At 40.2% G+C, this 22,126-nt stretch overlaps 1 protein-coding gene across 10 annotated transcripts in view; it reads left to right on the plus strand.

Annotated features, from left to right (window-relative positions):
* The window catches only part of CUNH2orf76 (chromosome unknown C2orf76 homolog), a 77,394-nt gene that overhangs the window by 33,495 nt on the left and 21,773 nt on the right, over positions 1 to 22,126 (plus strand). For all 10 annotated transcript variants that reach the window (XM_040474857.1, XM_040474865.1, XM_040474864.1 and 7 more), the window contains 2 exons: positions 2,066 to 2,210; positions 17,472 to 17,522. In XM_040474857.1, the coding sequence (XP_040330791.1) occupies positions 2,066 to 2,210; positions 17,472 to 17,522 (196 nt within the window). Of the gene's footprint in view, positions 1 to 2,065; positions 2,211 to 17,471; positions 17,523 to 22,126 lie in introns of those variants that run through there.

Consider the following 22,126-nt stretch of genomic DNA (forward strand, 5'->3'; position numbering starts at 1 on the left):
TTTTTTTTTTTTTTTTTCCTTCCCCTCCCCCATGGGTTCCTATTAAGTTTCTCAGGATCCACATAAGAGTGAAACCATATGGTATCTGTCTTTCTCTGCATGGCGTATTTCACTTAGCATCACACTCTCCAGTTCCATCCACGTTGCTACAAAAGGCCATATTTCATTTTTTCTCATTGCCACGTAGTATTCCGTTGTGTATATAAACCACAATTTCTTTATCTATTCATCAGTTGATGGACATTTAGGCTCTTTCCATAATTTGGCTATTGTTGAGAGTGCTGCTATGAACATTGGGGTACAAGTGCCCCTATGCATCAGTACTCCTGTGTCCCTTGGATAAATTCCTAGCAGTGCTATTGCTGGGTCATAGATCAGGAACACGACAGGGATGCCCACTCTCACCGCTGTTGTTTAACATAGTGCTGGAAGTTCTAGCATCAGCAATCAGACAACAAAAGGAAATCAAAGGCATCAAAATTGGCAAAGATGAAGTCAAGCTTTCGCTTTTTGCAGATGACAATATATATTTTTTAAAGTTTACTTATTTATTTTGAGAGAGAGAGCACAAGTGGGGATCGGATGGGGAGAGAAGGAGAAAGAATCCTAAGCAGGCTCTGCACTGTCAGCACAGAGCCCTATGTGGGGCTTGAACCCATGAACCGTGAGATCATGACCTGAGCTGGAGTCGGACACTTAACCGACTGAGCCACCCAGCTGCCCCTCCTTTGCCATAATATTTTTGAGATTCATTTATGTTGGTGTGTATAGTCCATTTATTTTTAGTGCCTATACTGTCTCACCGAATGCCATAGTTTACTTACCTCTTCTGTTGATGGACATTTTGTTTCCAGTTTTTGGAATTAATAAACAATGTTCTTTTGCACATATTTGGGAGGTTCCCTCAGGTACCTATGAATGAAATTGCTGGATTGAAAGGAGCATATATCTTCAGTTTTACTAAATATTGCCAGATTGTCTCCAAAAGTGTACCTGTTTAGGATGCCCACCTTCCCTGATTAAATTCTCATTGCTCTACACCCTTGCCGACACTAGATATTATCAGATTTTTTAGTCTGTTAGTTCAGTAAGTGATCTCATTATTTTGAATTTCTCTGATTACTAGGGAGGTTAGATGTCTAATATGTAGTATTACAGGTGTTTTTTTCCCAAATACAATTGTATATTACGGCTGCAAATTGTATGCAGAGTTGAAAGCATGAAGTACTTATTACTGGATAGAAGTAGACCATAATTCTCTCATTAGATCATAAGCAACTTTGCAGATTTTTGAGGAAATAATTTGGTGTGATTTTCTGATAGTGTATGAGAGCATGGACTTTGGAACAGGTAAACAAGGGAGCCACGATTCAGGCATCAGTTTGGAATTAAATGTGGCTCCATTATTTACCTGCTTTACGGCCTTGGGCAATTTGTGCAGTCTCTCCAAGTCTGTTTCCTCATCTTTAAAATCAGTGTAATACCTCATGGTTTGATGATAGAGTTAGGGGAGATGACATTAACAGCTGGCACATAGCACGAGCATGTAGTTTTAGAATGAGGCGAACGTGCTTAAACAATAGCGTGAAAGAGGGAAAATACCACAGCAGAAAATGAAATCAGCACTGAAATCTGGCAGCAGTTGTGAGATTAAACCGTGACGTATTGTTAGCTGACTCTGTCTCAGGACGAAGCGAGGGGACATCTGGCACAGCAAATCCCATTCAGTCATGTCTATGCCATGCATCCACTTGGAAACCCCACTTCTTCCCGTACACGCACCCACACACCTGTGTCACTTGTGTTCCTCTGGGCCCTGTTCGTTTTGTGCCAATCAGGACATCAGTGACTGTGACAGAGCTGTCCAGGGTCACAGTGGACAGATGGGGGTAACCTTGGGACCCTTTTGGGTGCCTGGGATCTGGCCTGGGTTTGGGGACTCCGTCAGTAACCATGCAGCGTGGGAATGATGGCCGGGCGCCCTGGAGCTGATGGTGGAAATGCACGCTTGTTGGGTAATTGTGAATGGATGTTATTCAGACTGTTCTCATGTCCCTCGCCACAGGAATTTCTCCGCATGGCTTCCAGAGAAGTGACCATTACAGTACGCCTCATTCGTTCTTTTGAGCATCGCAATTTCAAACCTATAGTGTATCATGGAGTTAATTTGGACCAAACTACAAAGGAATTTATAGTATTTCTAAAGCAAGGTATGACATGTCTTAATCATTTCATTTTATCAATATTTTGAGAAAAATAGTCGACTACTGTATTGATGGTAATCTTTTAAAACTACTTTGAAAGATATTAATTTAGGTTCTCAGCCAGGTGGTAGGCCAGCTCCTGGTCTGGGCTTTGGCATCAGCCAGAATATCTTCCCAAGGCTCTTTGGGCATTGCGTGCGCACTCCTCAGGAATCATTACCCTCATGTTTGGCTTCTTCCACCCCCTCCTGCCTTTTTTTTTTTTTTTTAAAGTGTATTTATTTAAATTGAGAGAGGGAGAGAGAGCCTCTGCAGGGAAGGGGCAGAGACAGAGGGAGACAGAAAGAGAGAGAATCCCAAGCAGGCTGTGTACGTACTGTTAGCGCAGAGCCTGACGTGGGGCTCGAACTCACAAACCATGAAATCATGACCTGAGCTGAAACCAGGAGTCGGATGCTTAACCGAGCAAGCCACTCAGGTGCCACTTCCTCCCCCCCCCCCGTTTTTTTAATTAAAAAAACTTAAGATCTCGGTTTGCTTGTGGTGGGCTTATGGATTTGGAGATTGATTAACAAGGGAATGCGGTGTAGCTCATGGCGTTACCGGCTGAGCACACAGAGGGCCTCACGCGGAGCATGCTCAGAAGGTGGCAGGCCTCCGTCTTTATAGCCGGAAAATCATGAGTGCTGTGGGTCAGTGTGATCACAGAAATGACAGCCAGACCCAACTGGTGTTCGTTTTTCATTTTGAGCTTGACGTTCGATAGGCATGAAGTCAGTGAAGGCTTTTTGTAGGACCTCGATGGGTTTCTAACCCCTGTTTTTAATTATTGAAGTGTTCCAATCATCAACATTTGATAAAACACCTAGAATAAGCTTTTATTATTTTAATCGAAATGTAATTTATATATGATGTAATGGACAGATTACATACAGTTCCCTGAGTTTTGACAAATGTATCACTTTATATCCAACTTAATTTTTTTTTTTTTTACTTTGACATAATTTCAGACACAGAGAGGTTTCAAAAATAGGACAGAGAATTCCTAGATGCTCTCACAGAGGTTCCTGAAATGTTAGTGGTTTGTTACTTTTTTTTTTTTATCCTTAGCCTCCCCTCCCCTCCACCTTTGTCTCCTTTTCTCCCTTTTCTCTCTTACTGAACTTACCCCTTCATTTTTTTCTTTCTGAACCATTTAGAAGTATATTGCTGACATGATTCTCCTTTATCTCTAAATATTTAAGTGTATATTTCTTAAAAGCAAGAAATTCTCGTACATAATTACAGTACAATGATCAAAATCAGGAACTTAACACTGAAATATAGCAAAAGAAAATTCAAGGGCACATGCTACATTCAATTCCTTTAATCTGACTTGTTTTTTTTTTTTTTAATGTTTATTTTTCTTTTTGAGAGAGAGAGAGACAGAGTGTGAGCAGGGAAGGAGCAGAGAGAGAGGGAGACCCAGACAGAATGTGAAGCAGGCTCCAGGCTCCGAGCTATCAGCACAGAGCCCGACGTGGGGCTTGAACTCATGAGCCTTGAGATCATGACCTGAGCTGAAGTCGGACGCTTAGCCGACTGAGCCCCCCAGGCTCCCCTGACATTGTGATTCCTTTAGTCTACAGTCTTCATCACATTGACAGCTTTTAAAAAAAAATTTTTTTTTAATGTTTATTTATTTTTTAGAGTATGAGCGGGGGAGGGGCACAGAGCGAGGGAGGCACAGAATCGGAAGCAGGCTCCAGGCTCCGAGCTGTCAGCACAGAGCCCGACGCGGGGCTTGAACTCACAAACTGTGAGATCATGACCTGAGCCGAAGTCAGACACTTAACCAACTGAGCCACCCAGGCGTCCCACGTTGGCAGCTTTGAATAGCACGGGCCAGTTGTTTTATAGAGTGCATCTGGGTTGGATTTTTCTGGTGTCTTCTCACAGTTGGGTTTAGGTTCTATGTTTGGCAGAGCAGTCCCGGACGTGATGCAGGCTTCTCTGTGCATCACACCAGGAGGCTCCACTGTCCATCAACACCAGTACTGGCAATGGTAACTCTGATCAGTTGGTTGGAGTGGAGTCTGTCAGGTTTCTCCACTGCAAATTTTAATCGTAATCGAAAAGTAGTTTGTAGGGATATATTTGGAGGCCATGTGAATATCCTGTTACTTCTCAAACTTTGATCCACCAGTTTAGTATTCTTTGATGATTCTTGCCGGGATCAGTGATTATGATGATAATTGGCAAATGGTGATTTTTCCTATTCTGTCCTTCCTCTTACATATGGTAGTTGTTTTTCTCCACTAAGGAACAGCCCCCACCTCCGCCATCCCATTTATTTATTTAATCATTAATCGTATCACTGTGGACTCGCAGATTCTTACTTTAGTCAGAGGATTATAATTCTTTACTCTCATTATTTATTTTGTTGGTTTTTTAAAATTTTTAAAAATTTATTTTTTATTTTTATTTTTTATTAACACTTATTCATTATTGAGAGACAGACAGAGCATGAACAGGGGAGGGACAGAGACGGGGGGAGATACAGAATCTGAAGCAGGCTCCAGGCTCCAAGCTGTCAGCACAGAGCCCGACACGGGGCTCGAACTCACAAACCGTGAGATCATGACTTGAGCCAAAGTCGGACGCCCAACCAACTGAGCCACCCAGGCGCCCCTCATTATTTGTTTTGATGCTCCAGGTATCCCCATTTTGGCTGGTGACAGCCCCTTCCATTGGGCCGCAGGCCCTTCTAACACGTCCCCATCATTCTCTGAGCACTTCTTTACTTTTTTGGTACAAGGTGTTCCAGACTTGTCCTGTTCTTTCCCTGCTTCAGCCCTGGAAGCAGCTATCTTTCTGAGGAGCTCTGATTCCATTACTGGAGAATGATATTGCAAAACCAGTATCTTGGTTTATATATATGCAGTGGAAATGTATATAGCTAAGTTTCTAAAATGTGGTAAATTCCTTTTTTTTTTTCCCCACCATCATCAGTATTTTATTTATCCCTCACTGCTCTGAACACACATGTTGTCTCACACAGATGAGGACACCAGTCAGGACTGCAGTGCAGATTGATTCATTTTTCCGTACCCTCCCCCCACCACCCGCAGCCTGGGATGGAGTCCCAGCTGGCCCTGTCCCGGAACATGCCAGATGTGGTCAGACTCTGGGCAAGGCCAGGCATCTGGCAGACCAGCCTCTTGGGGATCAGCGGTCTCCACTCGGGGGGCTTTTTCCATCAGGCTGGGTCTGAGCCTAGAGCGCATGCTCCAAATCCAAAATGTGGTGAATTCTTGACATTGTACTTCCTGATTGACTTTGTAAATCTTCTCAACTCTTCTCCCTCATATTTCCCCCGACCTCTAATTTTGGTAGTTTTACTACTCAGTATTACCTGTATAGGTCAAGGTGGGCGACATATACAGAAGACAGACCAGTCAGTTGGCTTCGTAGTGACTGTGAAAGATTTCATGAGAACATAATTGTTCGTGAAAGTAACTACAGGCTGACGTATAGAGTATGTGTTGTTGTTGTTGCTGTGTTCTTAATTCTTAGCGGGGAGTTGAGAGTTGGCACTAAGATATTGCCAATTGCAGAGTGTCCTGCTTTTGGAAAAGATAACACCAAAAAGCATATTTGGGTTTTGAAGTAAAAACAAACCCCTACATTGCTTACTTTAAAACCTGTCTGTATGTTATGGCTGACAGCGTTTCTTAGTGTTGACCTTGTAAGCGCTCTGATGTTCTTGGTACGGTGCAGGATAGGTTCTTCGTGAAGTCCTTGAGAATGAGGTGTGATCTTCAGGCTACTGCAGTGGCAGAAAGAGACATAGTCCCCCCGGGGTCACTGTACTCTTCTCCTTCTAGGTACCCTAGGACGCCTTCTCCGTTAGAGCAGCAGTACCGATCACAGCTCGGTGCTCGGCCGAGCCTTCCCACATCTTTTACCCGTGTTAGTAACAACATGGCCTCTGCTTGTTTTAGTTGTGCGGGTAGGACACGTGCAGGTGGGACACTAAAAGGTGAACTTTTGGGGTATGGGCTCTGTGCCCAAGCCTATCCGATTGGAAGCACTGTGGAACCTCTCTGAAAGGTCGGTGGGCCACCTGTCTACCTTTTACAGTTTTGTATGTGACGAAGACCAAAGAGTTTATTTCTGGGGAATTTTTCAAGTAATAATGATAACGAACTTTGTATGTGGTCCTGTGCTCGGAGCTTAAACTAACTAGGTGATCTCATTTCATCCTCACAGAATCCTTCTAAAGTGGGATCGGTTATGTCCTCATCTTACACGTGAACCAGCTGAGGGACAGAGAGGTTAACACACTTGCCTGCGGTGATGTGGCTAATAAAAGCCAAAGCTGCAATTCGACACAGGCAGTTTAACTGTACAACGTGTGCTCTTAAACACCGCGCTAAGTTGCCTCCTTTCTGTTCTCCTGCCTCTCTTGCTGAGGTGGGATCTCTGAGCTAAATGGACCCACTGTCCGTGAGTCTTTGCATGGAGTTCACCTTGCGCTAGCGTTTTGAACACGGACAGCGAGCAGAGAGGTTTGCCACCGTGGCACAGTGAATTTTGCACACAGCCAAAAGTGGTCACTGTGATGAATGATCTCTTGGGGTTATTTAAAACATTTTTTTAAATGTTTATTCATTTTTTAGAGAGAGAGAGTGAGAGTCGGGGAGGGGCAAAGAGAGAGGGAGACACAGAATCCGAAGCAGGCTCCAGGCTCTGAGCCATCAGCACAGAGCCTGATGCGGGGCTCGAACTCACTAGCCATGAGATCATGACTTGAGCTGAAGTCGGATGCTTAACCGACTGAGCCACGCTTGCGTGCCTTGATCTTTTGGGGTTTTTTTAGATGACTTGCCTTTCTAACTGTTCTTCACTTTTTTGCCGTCCTTCATCTAGTCTCCTGCTTTGTCTGTCTGTATTTCTCCCTCAGCCAAGGAACTTTGGTTAAATTGGATTCATTCTCCATTGACAATCACTGTTCCACAACATCATGCTATTAAAACCTAAAGTTATATAAATGCAGTAAATATAAGCTCATTTATTTATAAATAAGTATATAAATACAGATTATATTTATGTATGAGTATATAAATAAAATACAATACAATAAAATAAAATAAAATAAACCTGTTATTAACATATGGGGGATGGATGTTATTCAGATATTCTGATCACAGAGGTACTGTATATACCTCTGTATATACAGTATATACTGTATATACCTTATATAGATGACTTTCTAGATTCAGAATAGTGTCCAAACCAGCTATTGAGCTAATATAAGACCTTTTCATTAATCTTTGATTTGGAAGTATTTAAATATTTTGTAACACGTGAGATCTTCTAAATGTAAAATCATTTCACCCACAAAACAGAAAAAAGCTGTGGAGGGTTTGTCCAGACTTGCAGTTCAGAACTCCTTCATCCCTCGTATACCATCTCTGCATGTATGTGTGTTTTGAGTACTTTCTTACTTTCTGGCACTATAAGATGCTTCAGGCTCATTGTGTAGATTTCCTGTCTCTGTCCCAGAATGAGCCATTTCTCAAAGGATCCCTGGTCCCTGAACGCAGATCTGGGTGTGGTCATTACTCCTGGGGTATTGTTCTTTAAAGCTCTCTCAGCTGAGGGGCACCTGGTTGACTCAGTGGGTTGAACGTCCGACTTTCGGCTCAGGTCATGATCTCACGGTTTGTGAATTTAAGCCCCACGTCGGGCTCTGTGCTGACAGCTTAGAGCCTGGAGCCTGCTTCGGATTCTGTGTCTCCCTGTCTCTCTGCTTCTCCCTTACTCACGGTCTGTCTCTCCCCAAAATATATAAATATTAAAAACAAACAAAAATAAAGCTCTCTCTGCTGAAAGGGCAGCCTGTGCGCATACACACATCCCCAAGTGTTTTCATGTCACCATCTGTATCTGTGTGGTAAACATGAGTCCTTCCTGATGTTTTCCAGTCCATCCCAACATGTCTCCTTCTAGCTTCCTCCCCTGGCGGATTTGTGTTTCCACTCCAAGAATGAGAACTCTGGCTCCCATCCTCTGCCATCCACTTACTTAATTCTTTAATTCCAGTTTACATGTCTAGCAGTATCAGAGTTTTTCATCTAGACCCTCTGGGAAGCAACTTGATATTAACTAGAGCACAGTGCTTTTGTGCAGCTCCTTTTGCCTTAGTCTTACAAGAATCTCTTCATTGCCACGGTTAATTAGATCAGCAGCCTTTCTTTCACTGCCTTCAGGAAGGTTGCTTCATACATTGGCAATGCAGCTGGATTCTTTGGTCACTATCTGAAATCTTTCCTGGGATCTTCCGCCCTCCTAAATGGTGGTTTTTCACTTTGCACACATTCAAGCTCACTCTTTGTGCTCTAAAGTTCTGTGGGCTTCAACAGATGACTAATGTTGTGTAGCCACCATGACACTGTTGTACAGAATAGTTTCACCACCATAAAAATCCCCCACTGTTTGCCGCTCATCCTCCCCCACAAGCCGCAGGCAACCACTGAGCCCTTTAATGCCTCTAGTTTTGCTTTTTCCAGGATATCATGTACTTAGACTTACACAATATGTAGTCTTGGCGGACTGGTTTCCTTCATTTAGAAGCATGTATCTCAGGTTCCATTGTGTCTTGGCACACCATGTCTTCTTAATTCCTTTTGATCTGGAGCAGCCCCCCCACCTTTTATCTGTCACTATATTGATTTTTTTTTTTATCTAGATTTATTTGATTGTTTTCTCATGATCAGATTCAGGTTAAACATTTTTGGCAGGATTACCGCCTAGGTTGCAGGTGGACAAGCTACGACAAGCTAAGTCTGACCTGCCACCTGCTGCCACCTGATTCCGTAAACGAAGTTTATTGGAACACAGCCATGGCTGTGACAGACACTGTGTGGCTCACAAAAGCTAAAATGTTGACAAGCTGGCCTTTACATAAATAGTTTGCTGACCTCCGATGGAGGTGACTCATTCTTCTTTGCATCATATCCGAAAGCGCTTGATGTTGCTTTGTCCTGTTACTGGTCATATAGATTTCAGTCATTTGGTTAAGGCACTGGCTGCTGGATTTCTCTGTTGTAAAAGTATCTTTCTAATTAATAAGTAGCATATGGAGTGATAAACATTGAGACCATATACATATCTTGTTTCCAGCAGACTTAGTATTTACCAGTGATCCTTATCTGAATCGCTGATATTGCTAGAAATCAGGATGTTTCTTACTGTGTGGTTCTTTCTACATTTATTATTTCACATGCTGCTGTAAAGAAGCAGTCCCCTGGTCCCCCTCCCCTTTTTTTTTTAGAAAGGAACAGGGTAATTTTGTAGTAGCATAGTCACAGCACATTATCACCTTGTCACAAAGAGACCTGTCCTTCAACACTATGTTGAGGTGATGCTTTCTAGTTTGTACTAAAAAATATACTGTAGATCCTTTAGTTTAATTTTTTTAAATGTTTATTCATTTTTTGAGAGAGAGACGGAGCACGTGCAGGGGAGGGGCAGAGAGAGAGGGAGACACAGAATCTGAAGCAGGCTTCAGGCTCTGAGCTGTCCCCACAGAGCCCCACATGGAGCTCGAATCCATGAACTGCGAGATCATGACCTGAGCTGAAGTCGGATCTTAACTGACTGAGTCACCCAGGTGCCCCTAGATTCTTTAGTTTAAATTCTGAACTCTGTAAACTTAAAACACAAAATAACACTCTGTTTTCTGTGGCTGTGACTTATAGAATGAGAGTATAACAACATAGGGGATATGATAAGTTAGGGGCAGTTAGTGCTTGCTTCTAGGAAAGGAGAGATAAGGGGACTAGGGAAAGATAGGTTTCAGCTGTATCTATATTGTTTTATTTCATAAAAAATAGAAAAGGATCTGAAGCAGTCATGACAGTATGTTAAATTTGGTTGGTGGGTTAAAGGAATTTTCCATTTTCCACACTTTTTATGTTTAGAGTATTTCATAATTAAAATGAATAGCATCTAGATAGAACTGAACCTTGGAATCTTACTATTATATAGACAGGACCCCTTGTTAAGTTATAATATTGGACATTATTCTGATTAATGGTGTTTGGTGTTCTTGCTAATACTGATTAGTCCTTGAACTGGTCACTTCTTTCCCTTAGGTGTTTGTGCTTTCCCAAAAGTCTAAAAATAAGTTACAAACTGTACTCCTATTTTTATAGCCTTTACTATGAGGTAAAGAATTATTTTATTGCCTGTTGATATTTTAATAATTTTTGAGACTTTATTGATTTTTATATTGAAATGTATGTTTTAACACGTCAGACTTCTTTGGGGGGCATCCTAACTGCCAGCAGTATATTTATTATGTTGCCTTATTTTGCTTATTAATTTTTCTATGGATGCCTTTCATGGAGACCTAAGTGAATGAGGAAAGTTAGTGGTTACCTTCTCATCAACTTTCCAATAATGAAATATTAAATTAATTTTTGCAGAATTCATTCTGTAATCCCAGATTCTCCTGTAAAAGTTCATTAGGTCTCAAAGTTAAGTTCAAAGGTGAGGAAAGATAAAAGAAAAACTCTGTGTAAAGTTGGACATCCTTTTCAGAATGTAATAGGTAGGCCCCAGACTTTTCCTTTCAGCTAAGGTGAGCAACAGGAACTGAACTCACTCTTGCCTGGAACAACTAAAAAAAAAAAAAAACAAAAAAAAACAACCAAACTATGCAAAATTTACGCAACAGTGGTTTTCAGATACCGGACATCAGGCAGCATAAGACAATGGTCCCTGGGATAGGGGAAGCAAACAAGGTGACCCCTGTGATTGTGCCACCTTACCACCTGGAGGGAGTCTGTAGGCTACAGAGCAGGTAGAACTTGGTGAGTTCCATGAGTTCAGCTCAACAGCTGGCACACTGGAGGGGAGCCAGGAGACTTCATAGGACAGAGACCTGGAACGGAGAGGGCTGTGCAAAGGGAATGCTCTGAAGATTTGCAGAGCGTGTGTCTTCAGTTGAATACAGTCAGCACAAGGGTATAAGGAAACTACCGGAAGTCAAGGTGAAGAACAATCTGAAGGAAGCAGAAGGCAGCATGCTCAGAGCTCAGACAGGCCTGAGAATAGTTTTCTTTTTTTTTTTTTTTTTTCTCCACACCAGCCAGAATGGAAGAGCTTGTAATTCACAGGTTAGCAGGCAGAGTACGTAAGGGGGTATTGCTGAAATTGTAAGGCACAATGAGCCCTAGGGTAAATTCCGCTTGCTCTCACCTGACAAAGCTCGAAAGCAAGACTCGGAAGGATCTAAGTTTCCAAGTAGTTTAACAAAGCTCAGGATGTTTATAGAAACACACAAATATCCAGCACTCAACAAGATAAAATTCACAATGACCTGAATCAAATCAGAACTTACCAGGCATGCAAAGAAGTGAGAAAATATGACCCATAATTAGGAGAGAAATCAATCCAGTAAAACCAGCCCAGAAATGCTGCAGATGACAGAATTAGTAGACAAGGACAGTTGAAAATTATTATAACTATACTGCAAATGTTCAGGAAGGTAGACAAGACAGTTGAACATGTTAGCAATGGAAGATATGGAAAGAAAAAAATCCCAAATTGAACTAGAGATGAAAACTACGACGTCTGAGATGGATACTCACCGAATAGGATTAACATGTAGATCAGATGCGGAAGAAAAGATTCTTAAACTGAAAACAAAGCAACAAAAACAGTCTAAAATAAAGCATAGAAAAAAACCCCGAAAGAAAAATAAATAGAGCGGTAGGGAGGGGTGGGGCAGCTGCCATTAGCCAGATATACGTGTAATTGGAGACCATGAGGAGGGAAGCTGGGACGGGGACAGAAATGATCGTCGAAAATTTTACAAATGTGATGAAAACTATAAACCCACATATTCGAGCAGTTCAACAAATCCCAAGCAAAAGAAGGATGAAGAAAGCTATACCAAAGCATATATAATGAAGTCGCTTATAGCTGGTGATAAAGAGAAAGTTTAAATACAGCTCCCCCCCCCCCCCCCCCGCCAAAAGAAAGAACACATTATATTAGGAGGAACAAAGAGGAAAGACACAGACTTCTCATCAGAATGAGTGAGTGCATGTCAGAAGATGCGGAGCGACATCTTTAAAGTATTGAAAGACAAAAAGTCAATCTAGGATTCTATTCCCATCTTTTAGAAATGGAGGCATAAGAAAGACTTTTTATTTTTTTTTTTTTAATTTTTTTTTCAACATTTTTATTTATTTGTGGGACAGAGAGAGACAGAGCATGAACGGGGGAGGGGCAGAGAGAGAGGGAGACACAGAATCGGAAACAGGCTCCAGGCTCCGAGCCATCAGCCCAGAGCCTGACGCGGGGCTCGAACTCACGGACTGCGAGATGGTGACCTGGCTGAAGTCGGACGCTTAACCCGCTGCGCCACCCAGGCGCCCCAAGAAAGACTTTTTAGACGTACAGAAGCTGAAAGAGACCATCACCAGGAAACATCAACTATGGGAAATGTTAAAGGGCCTTCTTCCAACAGAAGGAAAGTGATACCAGATGGAAATTTGGAGGCACACAAAGAAATGAAGACTATTGGAGATGGTAAACATGGGTCAATATGAAAGGCTTTTTTTCCCCTTATTTAAAAAATTTTCTTAAAATATGTTTCATCACGTAAAGAAAAACACTAACCATGTTGTGGCGTTTATGGAAAATATATGACAGAACTAGTACAAGGCCTAGGAGGGGAGAAATAGAAACATAAGATCCTTTTTATTTTAAATTTTTTTATTAAAACATTTCTGCAATGTTTATTTTTGAGAGAGAGAGAGACAGAGACAGAGTGCGAGTGCGGGAGGGACAGAGAGGTGAGACATAGAATGTGAAGCAGGCTCCAGGCTCTGAGCTGTCAGCACAGAGCCCAATGCAGGGCTCGAACCCACGAATCCTGAGATCATGACCTGAGCGGAAGTTGGATGCTTAAGCAACTGAGCCACCTGGGTGGTCCTCTTTTTTTTTTAATGTTTGTTTATTTTTGAGAGAGAGGGCGTGCATACAAGCTGGGGAGGGGCAGAGAGAGAGAGAAACAGAATCCAAAGTAGGTTCTGCGCTGTCAGCACAGAGCCAGATACGGGGCTTGAACTCATGAACCGTGACTTCATAACCTGGGCCAAAGTCAGTTGCTCAACAGGCTGAACCACCCAGGTGCCCCTGGAAGCGTAAGATTCTTTCACTCTCTATAAAGTGTTACAGTGTCGCTTGGAGGTAGACTGATAAGTTAAAGCTGTTTACTGCAAATCTTAGAGCAACCACATGTTCGGGCACACACACACATTACCTGAGTTATAGATAATAGGCGAACAGAAGGGTTAAAGTGGAATCATAAAAATTGTCAGAGAGCCATTTGTCAAAAGAATGTAGAAGAAGAAATAACAGATGGACAAAACCAAACCCAAATAGCAAAGTGGTAGATTTCAATCCAATCATATCAGTAATCACATTAAATGTAAATGGTCTGAACTCCCTAATTAAAAGACAGACATAACAAGCAGTCCTAAATTATGTGTTACCAATAAGGCATGCACTTTATTTTATTTTATTTTTTTACTGTTTTTATTTACTTTTTAGAGAGAGAGAGTGGGAGAGGGGCAGAGAGAGAGAGAGAGAGGGAGACACAGAATCCGAAGCAGGCTCCAGGCGCTGAGCTGTCAACACACAGCCTGACGCGGGGCTCAAACCCACAAGCCGTGAGATCATGACCTGAGCTGAAGTCGGACGTTCAACTGACTGAGCCACCCAGGTGTCCCAGGGCATGCTCTTTAAATATAAAGATAAAAATCAGTTAAAGGTAAAAGGACAAATAAGTTATACCATGCTGATACTAATCAAAAGAAAACATATCAGATAAAGTAGAATTCAGAGTTAAGAATATTGCTGGGGATAAAGACTCTCATTTGATAATGGTAAGAAGATGATAACCGATTAAGATGACATAAGGATTCTAAATGTTTATGCACCTGACACGACAGAACTTCAAAAATGTATGAGGTCAAAGCTACAGAACTGCAAAGAAAAATAGGTGATTCTGCAATTATTGTGAGAAATTTCAGCACTGCTCCCTCAATAATTGATGGAACACAGAGAGAATCTGTAAGGATACAGAAAACTTGAACAACACTTATTGGACTAAATTGGCTACATTGACGTTTGTAGAACACTCCACCGGACAACAGAATACACATTCCTGTCTCGTGTACACAGAACGTATACCAAGAGACCATATTGCAAGCCATAAAACAAGTCATGATGAATGTAGAAGGATTAAACTCGTACAACGTAGGCTTTTTTTTGACTACGGTGGAATTAGATGAGAAATCAATAACAGAAGTATCTCTGGAAAATTCCAAAATATTTGGAAACCAAATAGCATACTTCTGAATAATCTACGTGCAAAAGTAGAGGTCAAAAGACGCAGTATTGTAAACTGAAAAAAAAAGAATGCACAACTTTGCAAAATTTATGGGAAGCCGGTAAAACAGTACTTAGAGGAATGTTTATAGGACTAGAAGTGCCTAAATTAGAGAAGAGATCTCAAACCAGTGATTTCAGCTTCTATGTTAAGAGACTAGAAAAAGAAAAATGAAAACCAAAGTAAGCAGAATAAAAAAATAAAGATTGCAGTAGAAAATAGAAAACCACAGTGAAAATAGCATCCAATGCTAATTCTTTTTTCTTCATGATTAAAAATGTATTTATTTATTTATTTATTTATTCATTTATAATTTACATCCAAGTTAGTTAGCATATAACATAGTACAATAGTATTTTCAGAAGTAGATTCCAGTGATTCATCTCCTATGTATAACACCCAGTGCTCATCCCAAAAGGTGTCTTCCTTGATGCCCCTTCACCATTTACCCCATCAGCCCCTCCAGCAACCCTCGGTTCTCCATATTTAAGAGTCTCTTATGTTTTGTCCCCTTCCCTGTTTTTATTATTTTTGCTTCCCTTCCCTTATGTTCATCTGTCTTGTATCTTAAAGTCCTCATACGAGTGAAGTCATATGATATTTGTCCTTCTCTGACTGACTTACTTCGCTTAGCATAATACCCTCTAGTTCCATCCATGTTGTTGCAAATGGCAAGATTTCATTCTTTTCGATTGCTGAGTAATACTCCATTGTATATATATACCATATCTTCTTTATCCATTCATCCATTGATGGACCTTTGGGTTCTTTCCATACTTTGGTTATTGTTGATAGTGCTGCTGTAAACATTGGGGTGCATGTGCCCCTTTGAAACAGCATACCTGTATCCCTTAGATAAATACCTACTAGTGCAATTGCTGAGTCATAGGGTAGTTCTATTTTTAACTTTTTGAGGAATTTCCATACGATTTTTCACAGTGGCTATACTAGTTTGCATTCCCACCAGCAGTGTAAAACAGAGCCTCTTTCTCCGCATCCTTGCCAACATTTGTTGTTGCCTGAGTTGTTCATGTTAGTCATTCTGATAGGTGTAAGGTGGTATTTCATTGTGGTTTTGATTTGTATTTTCCTGATGATGAGTGATGTTGAGCATTTTTTCATGTGTCTATTGGCCATCTGGATGTCTTCTTTGGAAAAGTGTCTATTTTGCCCATTTCTTCACTGGATTATTTGTTTTTTGAGTGTTGAGTTGGTAAGTTCTTTATAGATTTTGGATACTAACCGTTTATCCAATATGTCATTTGCAAATACCTTTTCCCATTACGTCGGTTGCCTTTTAGTTTTGTTGATTGTTTCCTTTGCTGTGCAGAAGGTTTTTATTTTGATGAGGTCCCAATAGTTCATTTTTGCTTTTAATTCCCTTGCCTTTGGAGACGTGTTGAGCAAGAAATTGCTGTGGCTGAGGTCGAAGAGGTTGTTGCCTGTTTTCTCCTCTAGGGTTTTGATGGTTTCCTGTCTCACGTTTAGGTCTTTCATCCATTGTGAGTTTATTTTTGTGTATGGTGTAAGAAAGTGGTTCAGTTTCATTCTTCTGCATGTTGCTGTCTAGTTCTCCCAGCACCATTTGCTAAAGAGACTTTTTTCCATTGGATACTCTTTCCTGCTTTGTCAAAGATTAGTTGGCCATCCATGTGTGGGTCCACTTCTGGGTTCTTTATTCTATTCCATTGATCTGAGTGTCTGTTTTTGTGCCAGTACCATGCTATCTTGATGATTACAGCTTTGTAGTAGAGACTAAAGTCTGGGATTGTGATGCCTCCCGCTTTGGTTTTTTTTTTTCAACATTACTTTGGCTAGTTGGGGTCTTTTGTGGTTCCATACAAATTTTAGGATTGTTACAAACATATATTCTTATTTTTCCCCCATTTTACTCAAAACGTGGCTTACTTGAAAAATAATGGTCAGCCTTATGCTTTCTTTACCTTTAACATATCTTGAATATCTTATATTGGTAGAGTGCTTTCTTGGCCTCTTTTGTTTTTTTGTACAGTTGAAAACTATGTCTCATTGTTTGGGCATATTATAATTTATTTGCAAAGCCCCCCCACCGGAGGACGTTTCTTTGGATTTTCCTAAGCATTTGCTATTGCAACCAGTGCTACAGTTAGTATCCTGGTATATGTGTCATATTGAACACGTGTGCAGAGTGTGCAAAGTGTATCTCTGTGATCAATTCTCCAAGTGGAATTGCTAGATCAAAGAGTATATGCATATGTAATTTTGATATATATCAGATTGCCCTCTGTAGGTATTGTAGCATCAGATGTTATTAATGAAAACTAATACTGGTATTTGAAATACTCCTTTAAAAAGAATATTTAGTTAGTTTTTTTTTTTTTTTGCATTCTTTGCTAAGTTAGAGTAGTTATATTGTAGGTTGTCTGAATTTTGGGAAGAGTAATAAGACTGTTCTAAATCATTGGTTTCCACTATTGGCCAAAGACCCTGAAGGGGTCATATGCTAAACTAACATCAACTGTATAGAAAATACTACCTCACACATGAATGCTATATATTTCAAATGTGCATAGATGCTGTTGTATTGAATAAAATGCCAGTGCATTTAAGAACGTTGCTGAATTCTTAGTTCAGCTAATAACGGCTCAACATCTTCTCAGTGGTTCCATTATTTTAGGTGACCTTTGGATTTTGGTGGCATGTTAGCTTCATTTTGTGTTCTATTGACCTTTTCAAAGTAGCTTAGTCTGGAGGTCTAGGAGAACAGAGCAAAAGACTATGCATATACTATGAGTGTCTATTTGAATATAATAAAAATAATATTTCTTTTATAGATATTCCTTTGAGGACCAGCCTGCCACCACCATTCAGAAATTATAAATACGGTAACTAATTTTTCGTATTCTTTAAAAGTGTATATTAATATAGTTTCACATTAGTTTTACATTGCTAGCAATTTGAATTTGGTTTTTATTTATTTTTTTTTAATTTTTTTTTAACATTTATTTATATTTGAGACAGAGAGAGACAGAGCATGAACAGGGGAGGGTCAGAGAAAGAGGGGGACACAGAATCTGAAGCAGGCTCCAGGCTCTGAGCTGTCAGCACACAGCCTGACGCGGGGTTCGAACCCATGGACCATGAGATCATGACCTGAACCGAAGTTGGACGCTTAACCTACTGAGCCACCCAGGCGCCCCTGAATTTGGTTTTTAAAAATTAGTTTACTATCTGTAAATAAAAACCAATATGAAAGTTTATTAGTTTATTTAGAAATCTAGGAATCCTGGTGTATCATTAAACTGTAATTGTGTATGAAAGTGGCCTATTTATGAGGAATAAATAGCATATTTGGCAAACCATGTCTAAAATGAATTTCTTGGGGCACCTGGGTGGCTTAGTCGGTTAAGCGTCCGGCTTCGGCTCAGGTCGTGATCTCGCGGTTTGTGAGATCGAGCCCCACATTGGGCTGTGTGCTGACAGCTCAGAGCCTGGAGCCTGCTTCGGATTCTGTGTCTCCCTCTCTCTCTGCCCTTCCTCCGCTCATGTTCTCTCTGTCTCTCAAAAATAAATAAACATTAAAAAAAAATTAAAAAAAAAATTAAATGAATTTCTTTGTAAGGTAACCCGAAAAAAAAAGTGATTAAAGGCTGGGAATTAAAAGAAGAGATTAAACATTAATTTAAATGCCAGTAACTTGAACATATCACATAGCAGTTTTGTATGTTGCAGTGTTGTTTAAAAATGTAGTAATGAGGCAGGAAGTTGGGTTTCATTATTTGGTAAAAAGATGGCATGGTTATTAACCTTCAGCAGAATGACACTCATCAAACTTTGAGTCTTGAGACTTCACTTGAAAATTATGACGCACCTAATAAATATTTCTGTTAATTGGTACAGACATTTTTTGAAGTATAAATTTTTTATTACCTTAGATCATTTTTTTTGGAGTGGCTTTTAATTCTGTTCCCATTTGGTAGAGCAACTTATGACCTAAAATACTTTGAAATCACAATCTTCACCGTGTGTATGCATTTTAATATCCAGAGACTAATTGTGAGGTCATAAGGGGTAGTCAAGCAGAAGTTGAAGGCGCTGAGTGGAAAGTACTTTGATTTATTGGGCTTAAAGAATTTACATACTAAATATTGAATAAGAGAAAGGAATAAAAAAGCATGGTTAAGTAAATATGAAGCTTCTCATTTCTGGCTTTCATGGCTTTCAGAGTATAATCACTTGCAATATAACCTTAAACTTGAATCAACCTACAAATGCCGTTTCCTTTTTTGCATGGTGCGTGCGTGCCTCTGTGTGTGTGTGTGTGTGTGTGTGTGTGTGTGCGTGCATATGCATACATACTCAAACTTGTGTTCCATGTAAGTTATTTTGAAAAATAACTTTTAGATACTGGCATTAGAATGTCTGACTGTTAATCATCATGGTGGTAGATCATGTGCCTTTTATATTTTTCCACCTTTTTAGCACTGCTTTGTTCTAGGATTTGTGTACTATATAGGTGAATTGGCAGAAGAAGTGAATACATTTATCTGTGAAATTAGAAATTAGAGAACTAGGGTTTTGGTAGACTTCCAGGGATTTAGTAACTCAGTCTGGGTTTGGCTTTGTAACAATCTGCTGCTTTGTGTTCACTAAGAACAGCCAAACATTACTTTCTCACCTGTCATTGTCCTTCGATATTGCTACATACTCTGTGGGAATAGAATCCATTGGGTGATGGGGAGTGGAAAGGGTGCAGAGTCAGATTTCCACTCTGTTGGTTGCGGTCTTTGTGCCCTTGGGCAAAGGGCTGGCTCACTCGACTTGAGAGTCTGAGATTTCTCATGGGCTCTTCTCCCATTTAATTGTCATCTACATCTATTATTGATTTATCCTGACCAGACTGTGTGTTCTAAAGCACATTGGATGCTGTCTTATTTTTAAATCCTTGTCACCTAGACACTGTGCATGTGTGTAATGAATATTGGTGGCTGTGCAGCATGGAGCTTCTAATACTGTTTGTTTCATGAGGCTGTGTGAGATTAAACAATGTTCGTGTGAACACGTCAAATACCTAACAAGTTTTTTATTTTTATTTTTATGAGGTTATGTTCCTCAAGGAATTTCCATTAAGGGTGCAATACCCATAGATGTTGTTTCTGTTAATAATGCAGATATTTTTGGGGGTGCCTGGGTGGCTCAGTCGTTTAAGCATTCAACTTCAGCTCAGGTCATGATCTCGTGGCTTGTGAGTTCGAGCCCCGCGTCGGGCTCTGGGCTGATGGCTCAGAGCCTGGAGCCTGTTTCCGATTCTGTGTCTTCCTCTCTCTCTGCCCCTCCCCCGTTCATGCTCTGTCTCTCTCTGTCCCAAAAATAAATAAACGTTGAAAAAAAAAATTAAAAAAAAAAAAGAAAAAAAAAGAAAATTTAAAAAAATAATGCAGGTTTTAAAATTTTTTTAATTTTTAATTTTTAAAAATTTTTTAATGTTTATTTTTGAGATAGAGACAGAGCATGAGTGGGGAAGGGGCAGAGAGTGAGGGAGACATAGAATCTGAAGCAGGCTCCAGGCTCTGAGCTGTCAGCACAGAGCGCGACGCAGGGTTCGAATTCATGGGCCGTAAGATCATGACCTGAGCCAAAGTCAGACGCTCAACCGACTGAGCCACCCAGGCGCCCCAATGCAGGTTTTTTAAAAAAAAGAAGTAAGAACAAGTGAAAAAAGATTGTTTAACAAGAAAGGGACATTATTATTAATATAGTATATTTTGCTAGCTTGTTGTTTCTTATCACATCTTACCCGTTTCTGTTGGAAAAATCTATAAATTTCTGTTCACGTTATTTCTTCTTCTGCTAAAAAACATATAGCCCTCTTATTATGGGTTTGCAGAACCCATTAGAACAAAGATATTTGTAATTTAAAGGCTCATTAGCAAAATATATAGAACATAATTAATATTTGGTAAGACCAAACTATAGTTTTGCATATTGATTGTAACAGGCTTTAAGTGGGATTCTTTTTTTTTTTAATTTTAATGTTTATTTATTTACTTTTGAGAGATAGAGAACACACATGTGTGCACATAAGCGGGGGAGGGGCAGAGAGAGGGAGGGAGAAAGAATCCGAAGCAGGCCCCAGGCTCCGAGCTGTAAGCACAGAGCCTGACCTGGGGCTCAAACCCACAAACCATGAGAACATGACCTAAGCCGAAGTCAGATGCTTAACCAACTGAACCCTAAGCAGGATCCTTTTACTTAAAAAACTGTTACTGGCTTTTCTAACTTGTCTCTAATAATAAACCAGTATCTGTGTATAGTGAGAAAAAGAGAAAAGGGAACTTGGAATAATAGGTAATCCAAAAGCTAATTTGTTTATTTTCTTGTGTACCTTATAAGCTTATTTTTAGCAGTTCTGGTATATTTACATTCCTAATACTCATTTTTCACTTAGATTTAGTTTTAGTTCTTAACAATACATAGAGTTTTAGGATTAGGCTGACCTTGTATTAAAAATTGCAATTGATAATTGAAAGCTGACTTTAAAATAATGGGTAACTCTGAGTGCTGGTTCTTAACTGGATAGCTACCCTATTCTTTTGTGTTATTAGAACAGAGTTAAATCAGGGCCTGTTTTTTTAAAGTAGATCCTTTTGTTTTACTATTGGAATTCCTTATGGAATCAAACGGCATGATTGATAGAAATAAATTTTAGTTTAAGCTTAAGAGTTTATCCAGATATAATAATACATGTAATCACAATACACTAATTAAATGGTGAAATAAAACCAAGTGAAGAATTGGAAACTTTGTGACTTTAAGCCTGTTGAATGCTGAGCCTATTTATAGTTAAGAGGTCATTGTTACAGAGTCAGAATTTGCCCAATGCGGAGAAATTACTTCTTGGAAAAGCACAGTGTGGCCTGACTTCAAGGTAAACAGATTAAAGAGTGAAGGAGGATTGAATAAAGCAGATTAGACGGTGTGAGCCTGTGCATCATTTGAAAACCAGGAGGCAAATACTGGTACTCTTTGGGCATTAGCAGCCTTGGCCAGATTACCAGGGTGATCCTTTGACCTCCTGCCACTTGTATGCATTCTGAGAGCCGGGTAGATTGTTTTGAACTGCTTATGTTAATGTCCGATCATTTTTTTACATTATTTGCTCGTTGTAGCATTCTGCAAGTCCCCCCAGGAACAAGACAGAGTGACATGATCCATCTGGCTTCTGTTCTAAGGGGAAGGTGTGCCAAGGTGACTGCAGGTTACGGCATATAGTTGTGTGTGCCAAAGGCCACGGCTTTCGGATATCTTTAAACACAGTGATCTTTAATGGCCTATAGTGGTGCTTTTTCTTCTACCGCACTACATTTTTAAGTGAACTGGTCGTAAGGCAAGGACGTAAGTTTCTCAGTTCTGTAGCTGTATCTTTCCATTGCAAATTGTTAAAATGAAGTTTTAAAATAATCTTTGTAAAAATACTTCTTTCTTTCTT

The sequence above is a fragment of the Herpailurus yagouaroundi genome, unplaced genomic scaffold, assembly GCF_014898765.1.
Source record: "Herpailurus yagouaroundi ecotype Mexico unplaced genomic scaffold, PumYag 140, whole genome shotgun sequence".
Lineage (NCBI taxonomy): Eukaryota > Metazoa > Chordata > Mammalia > Carnivora > Felidae > Herpailurus > Herpailurus yagouaroundi.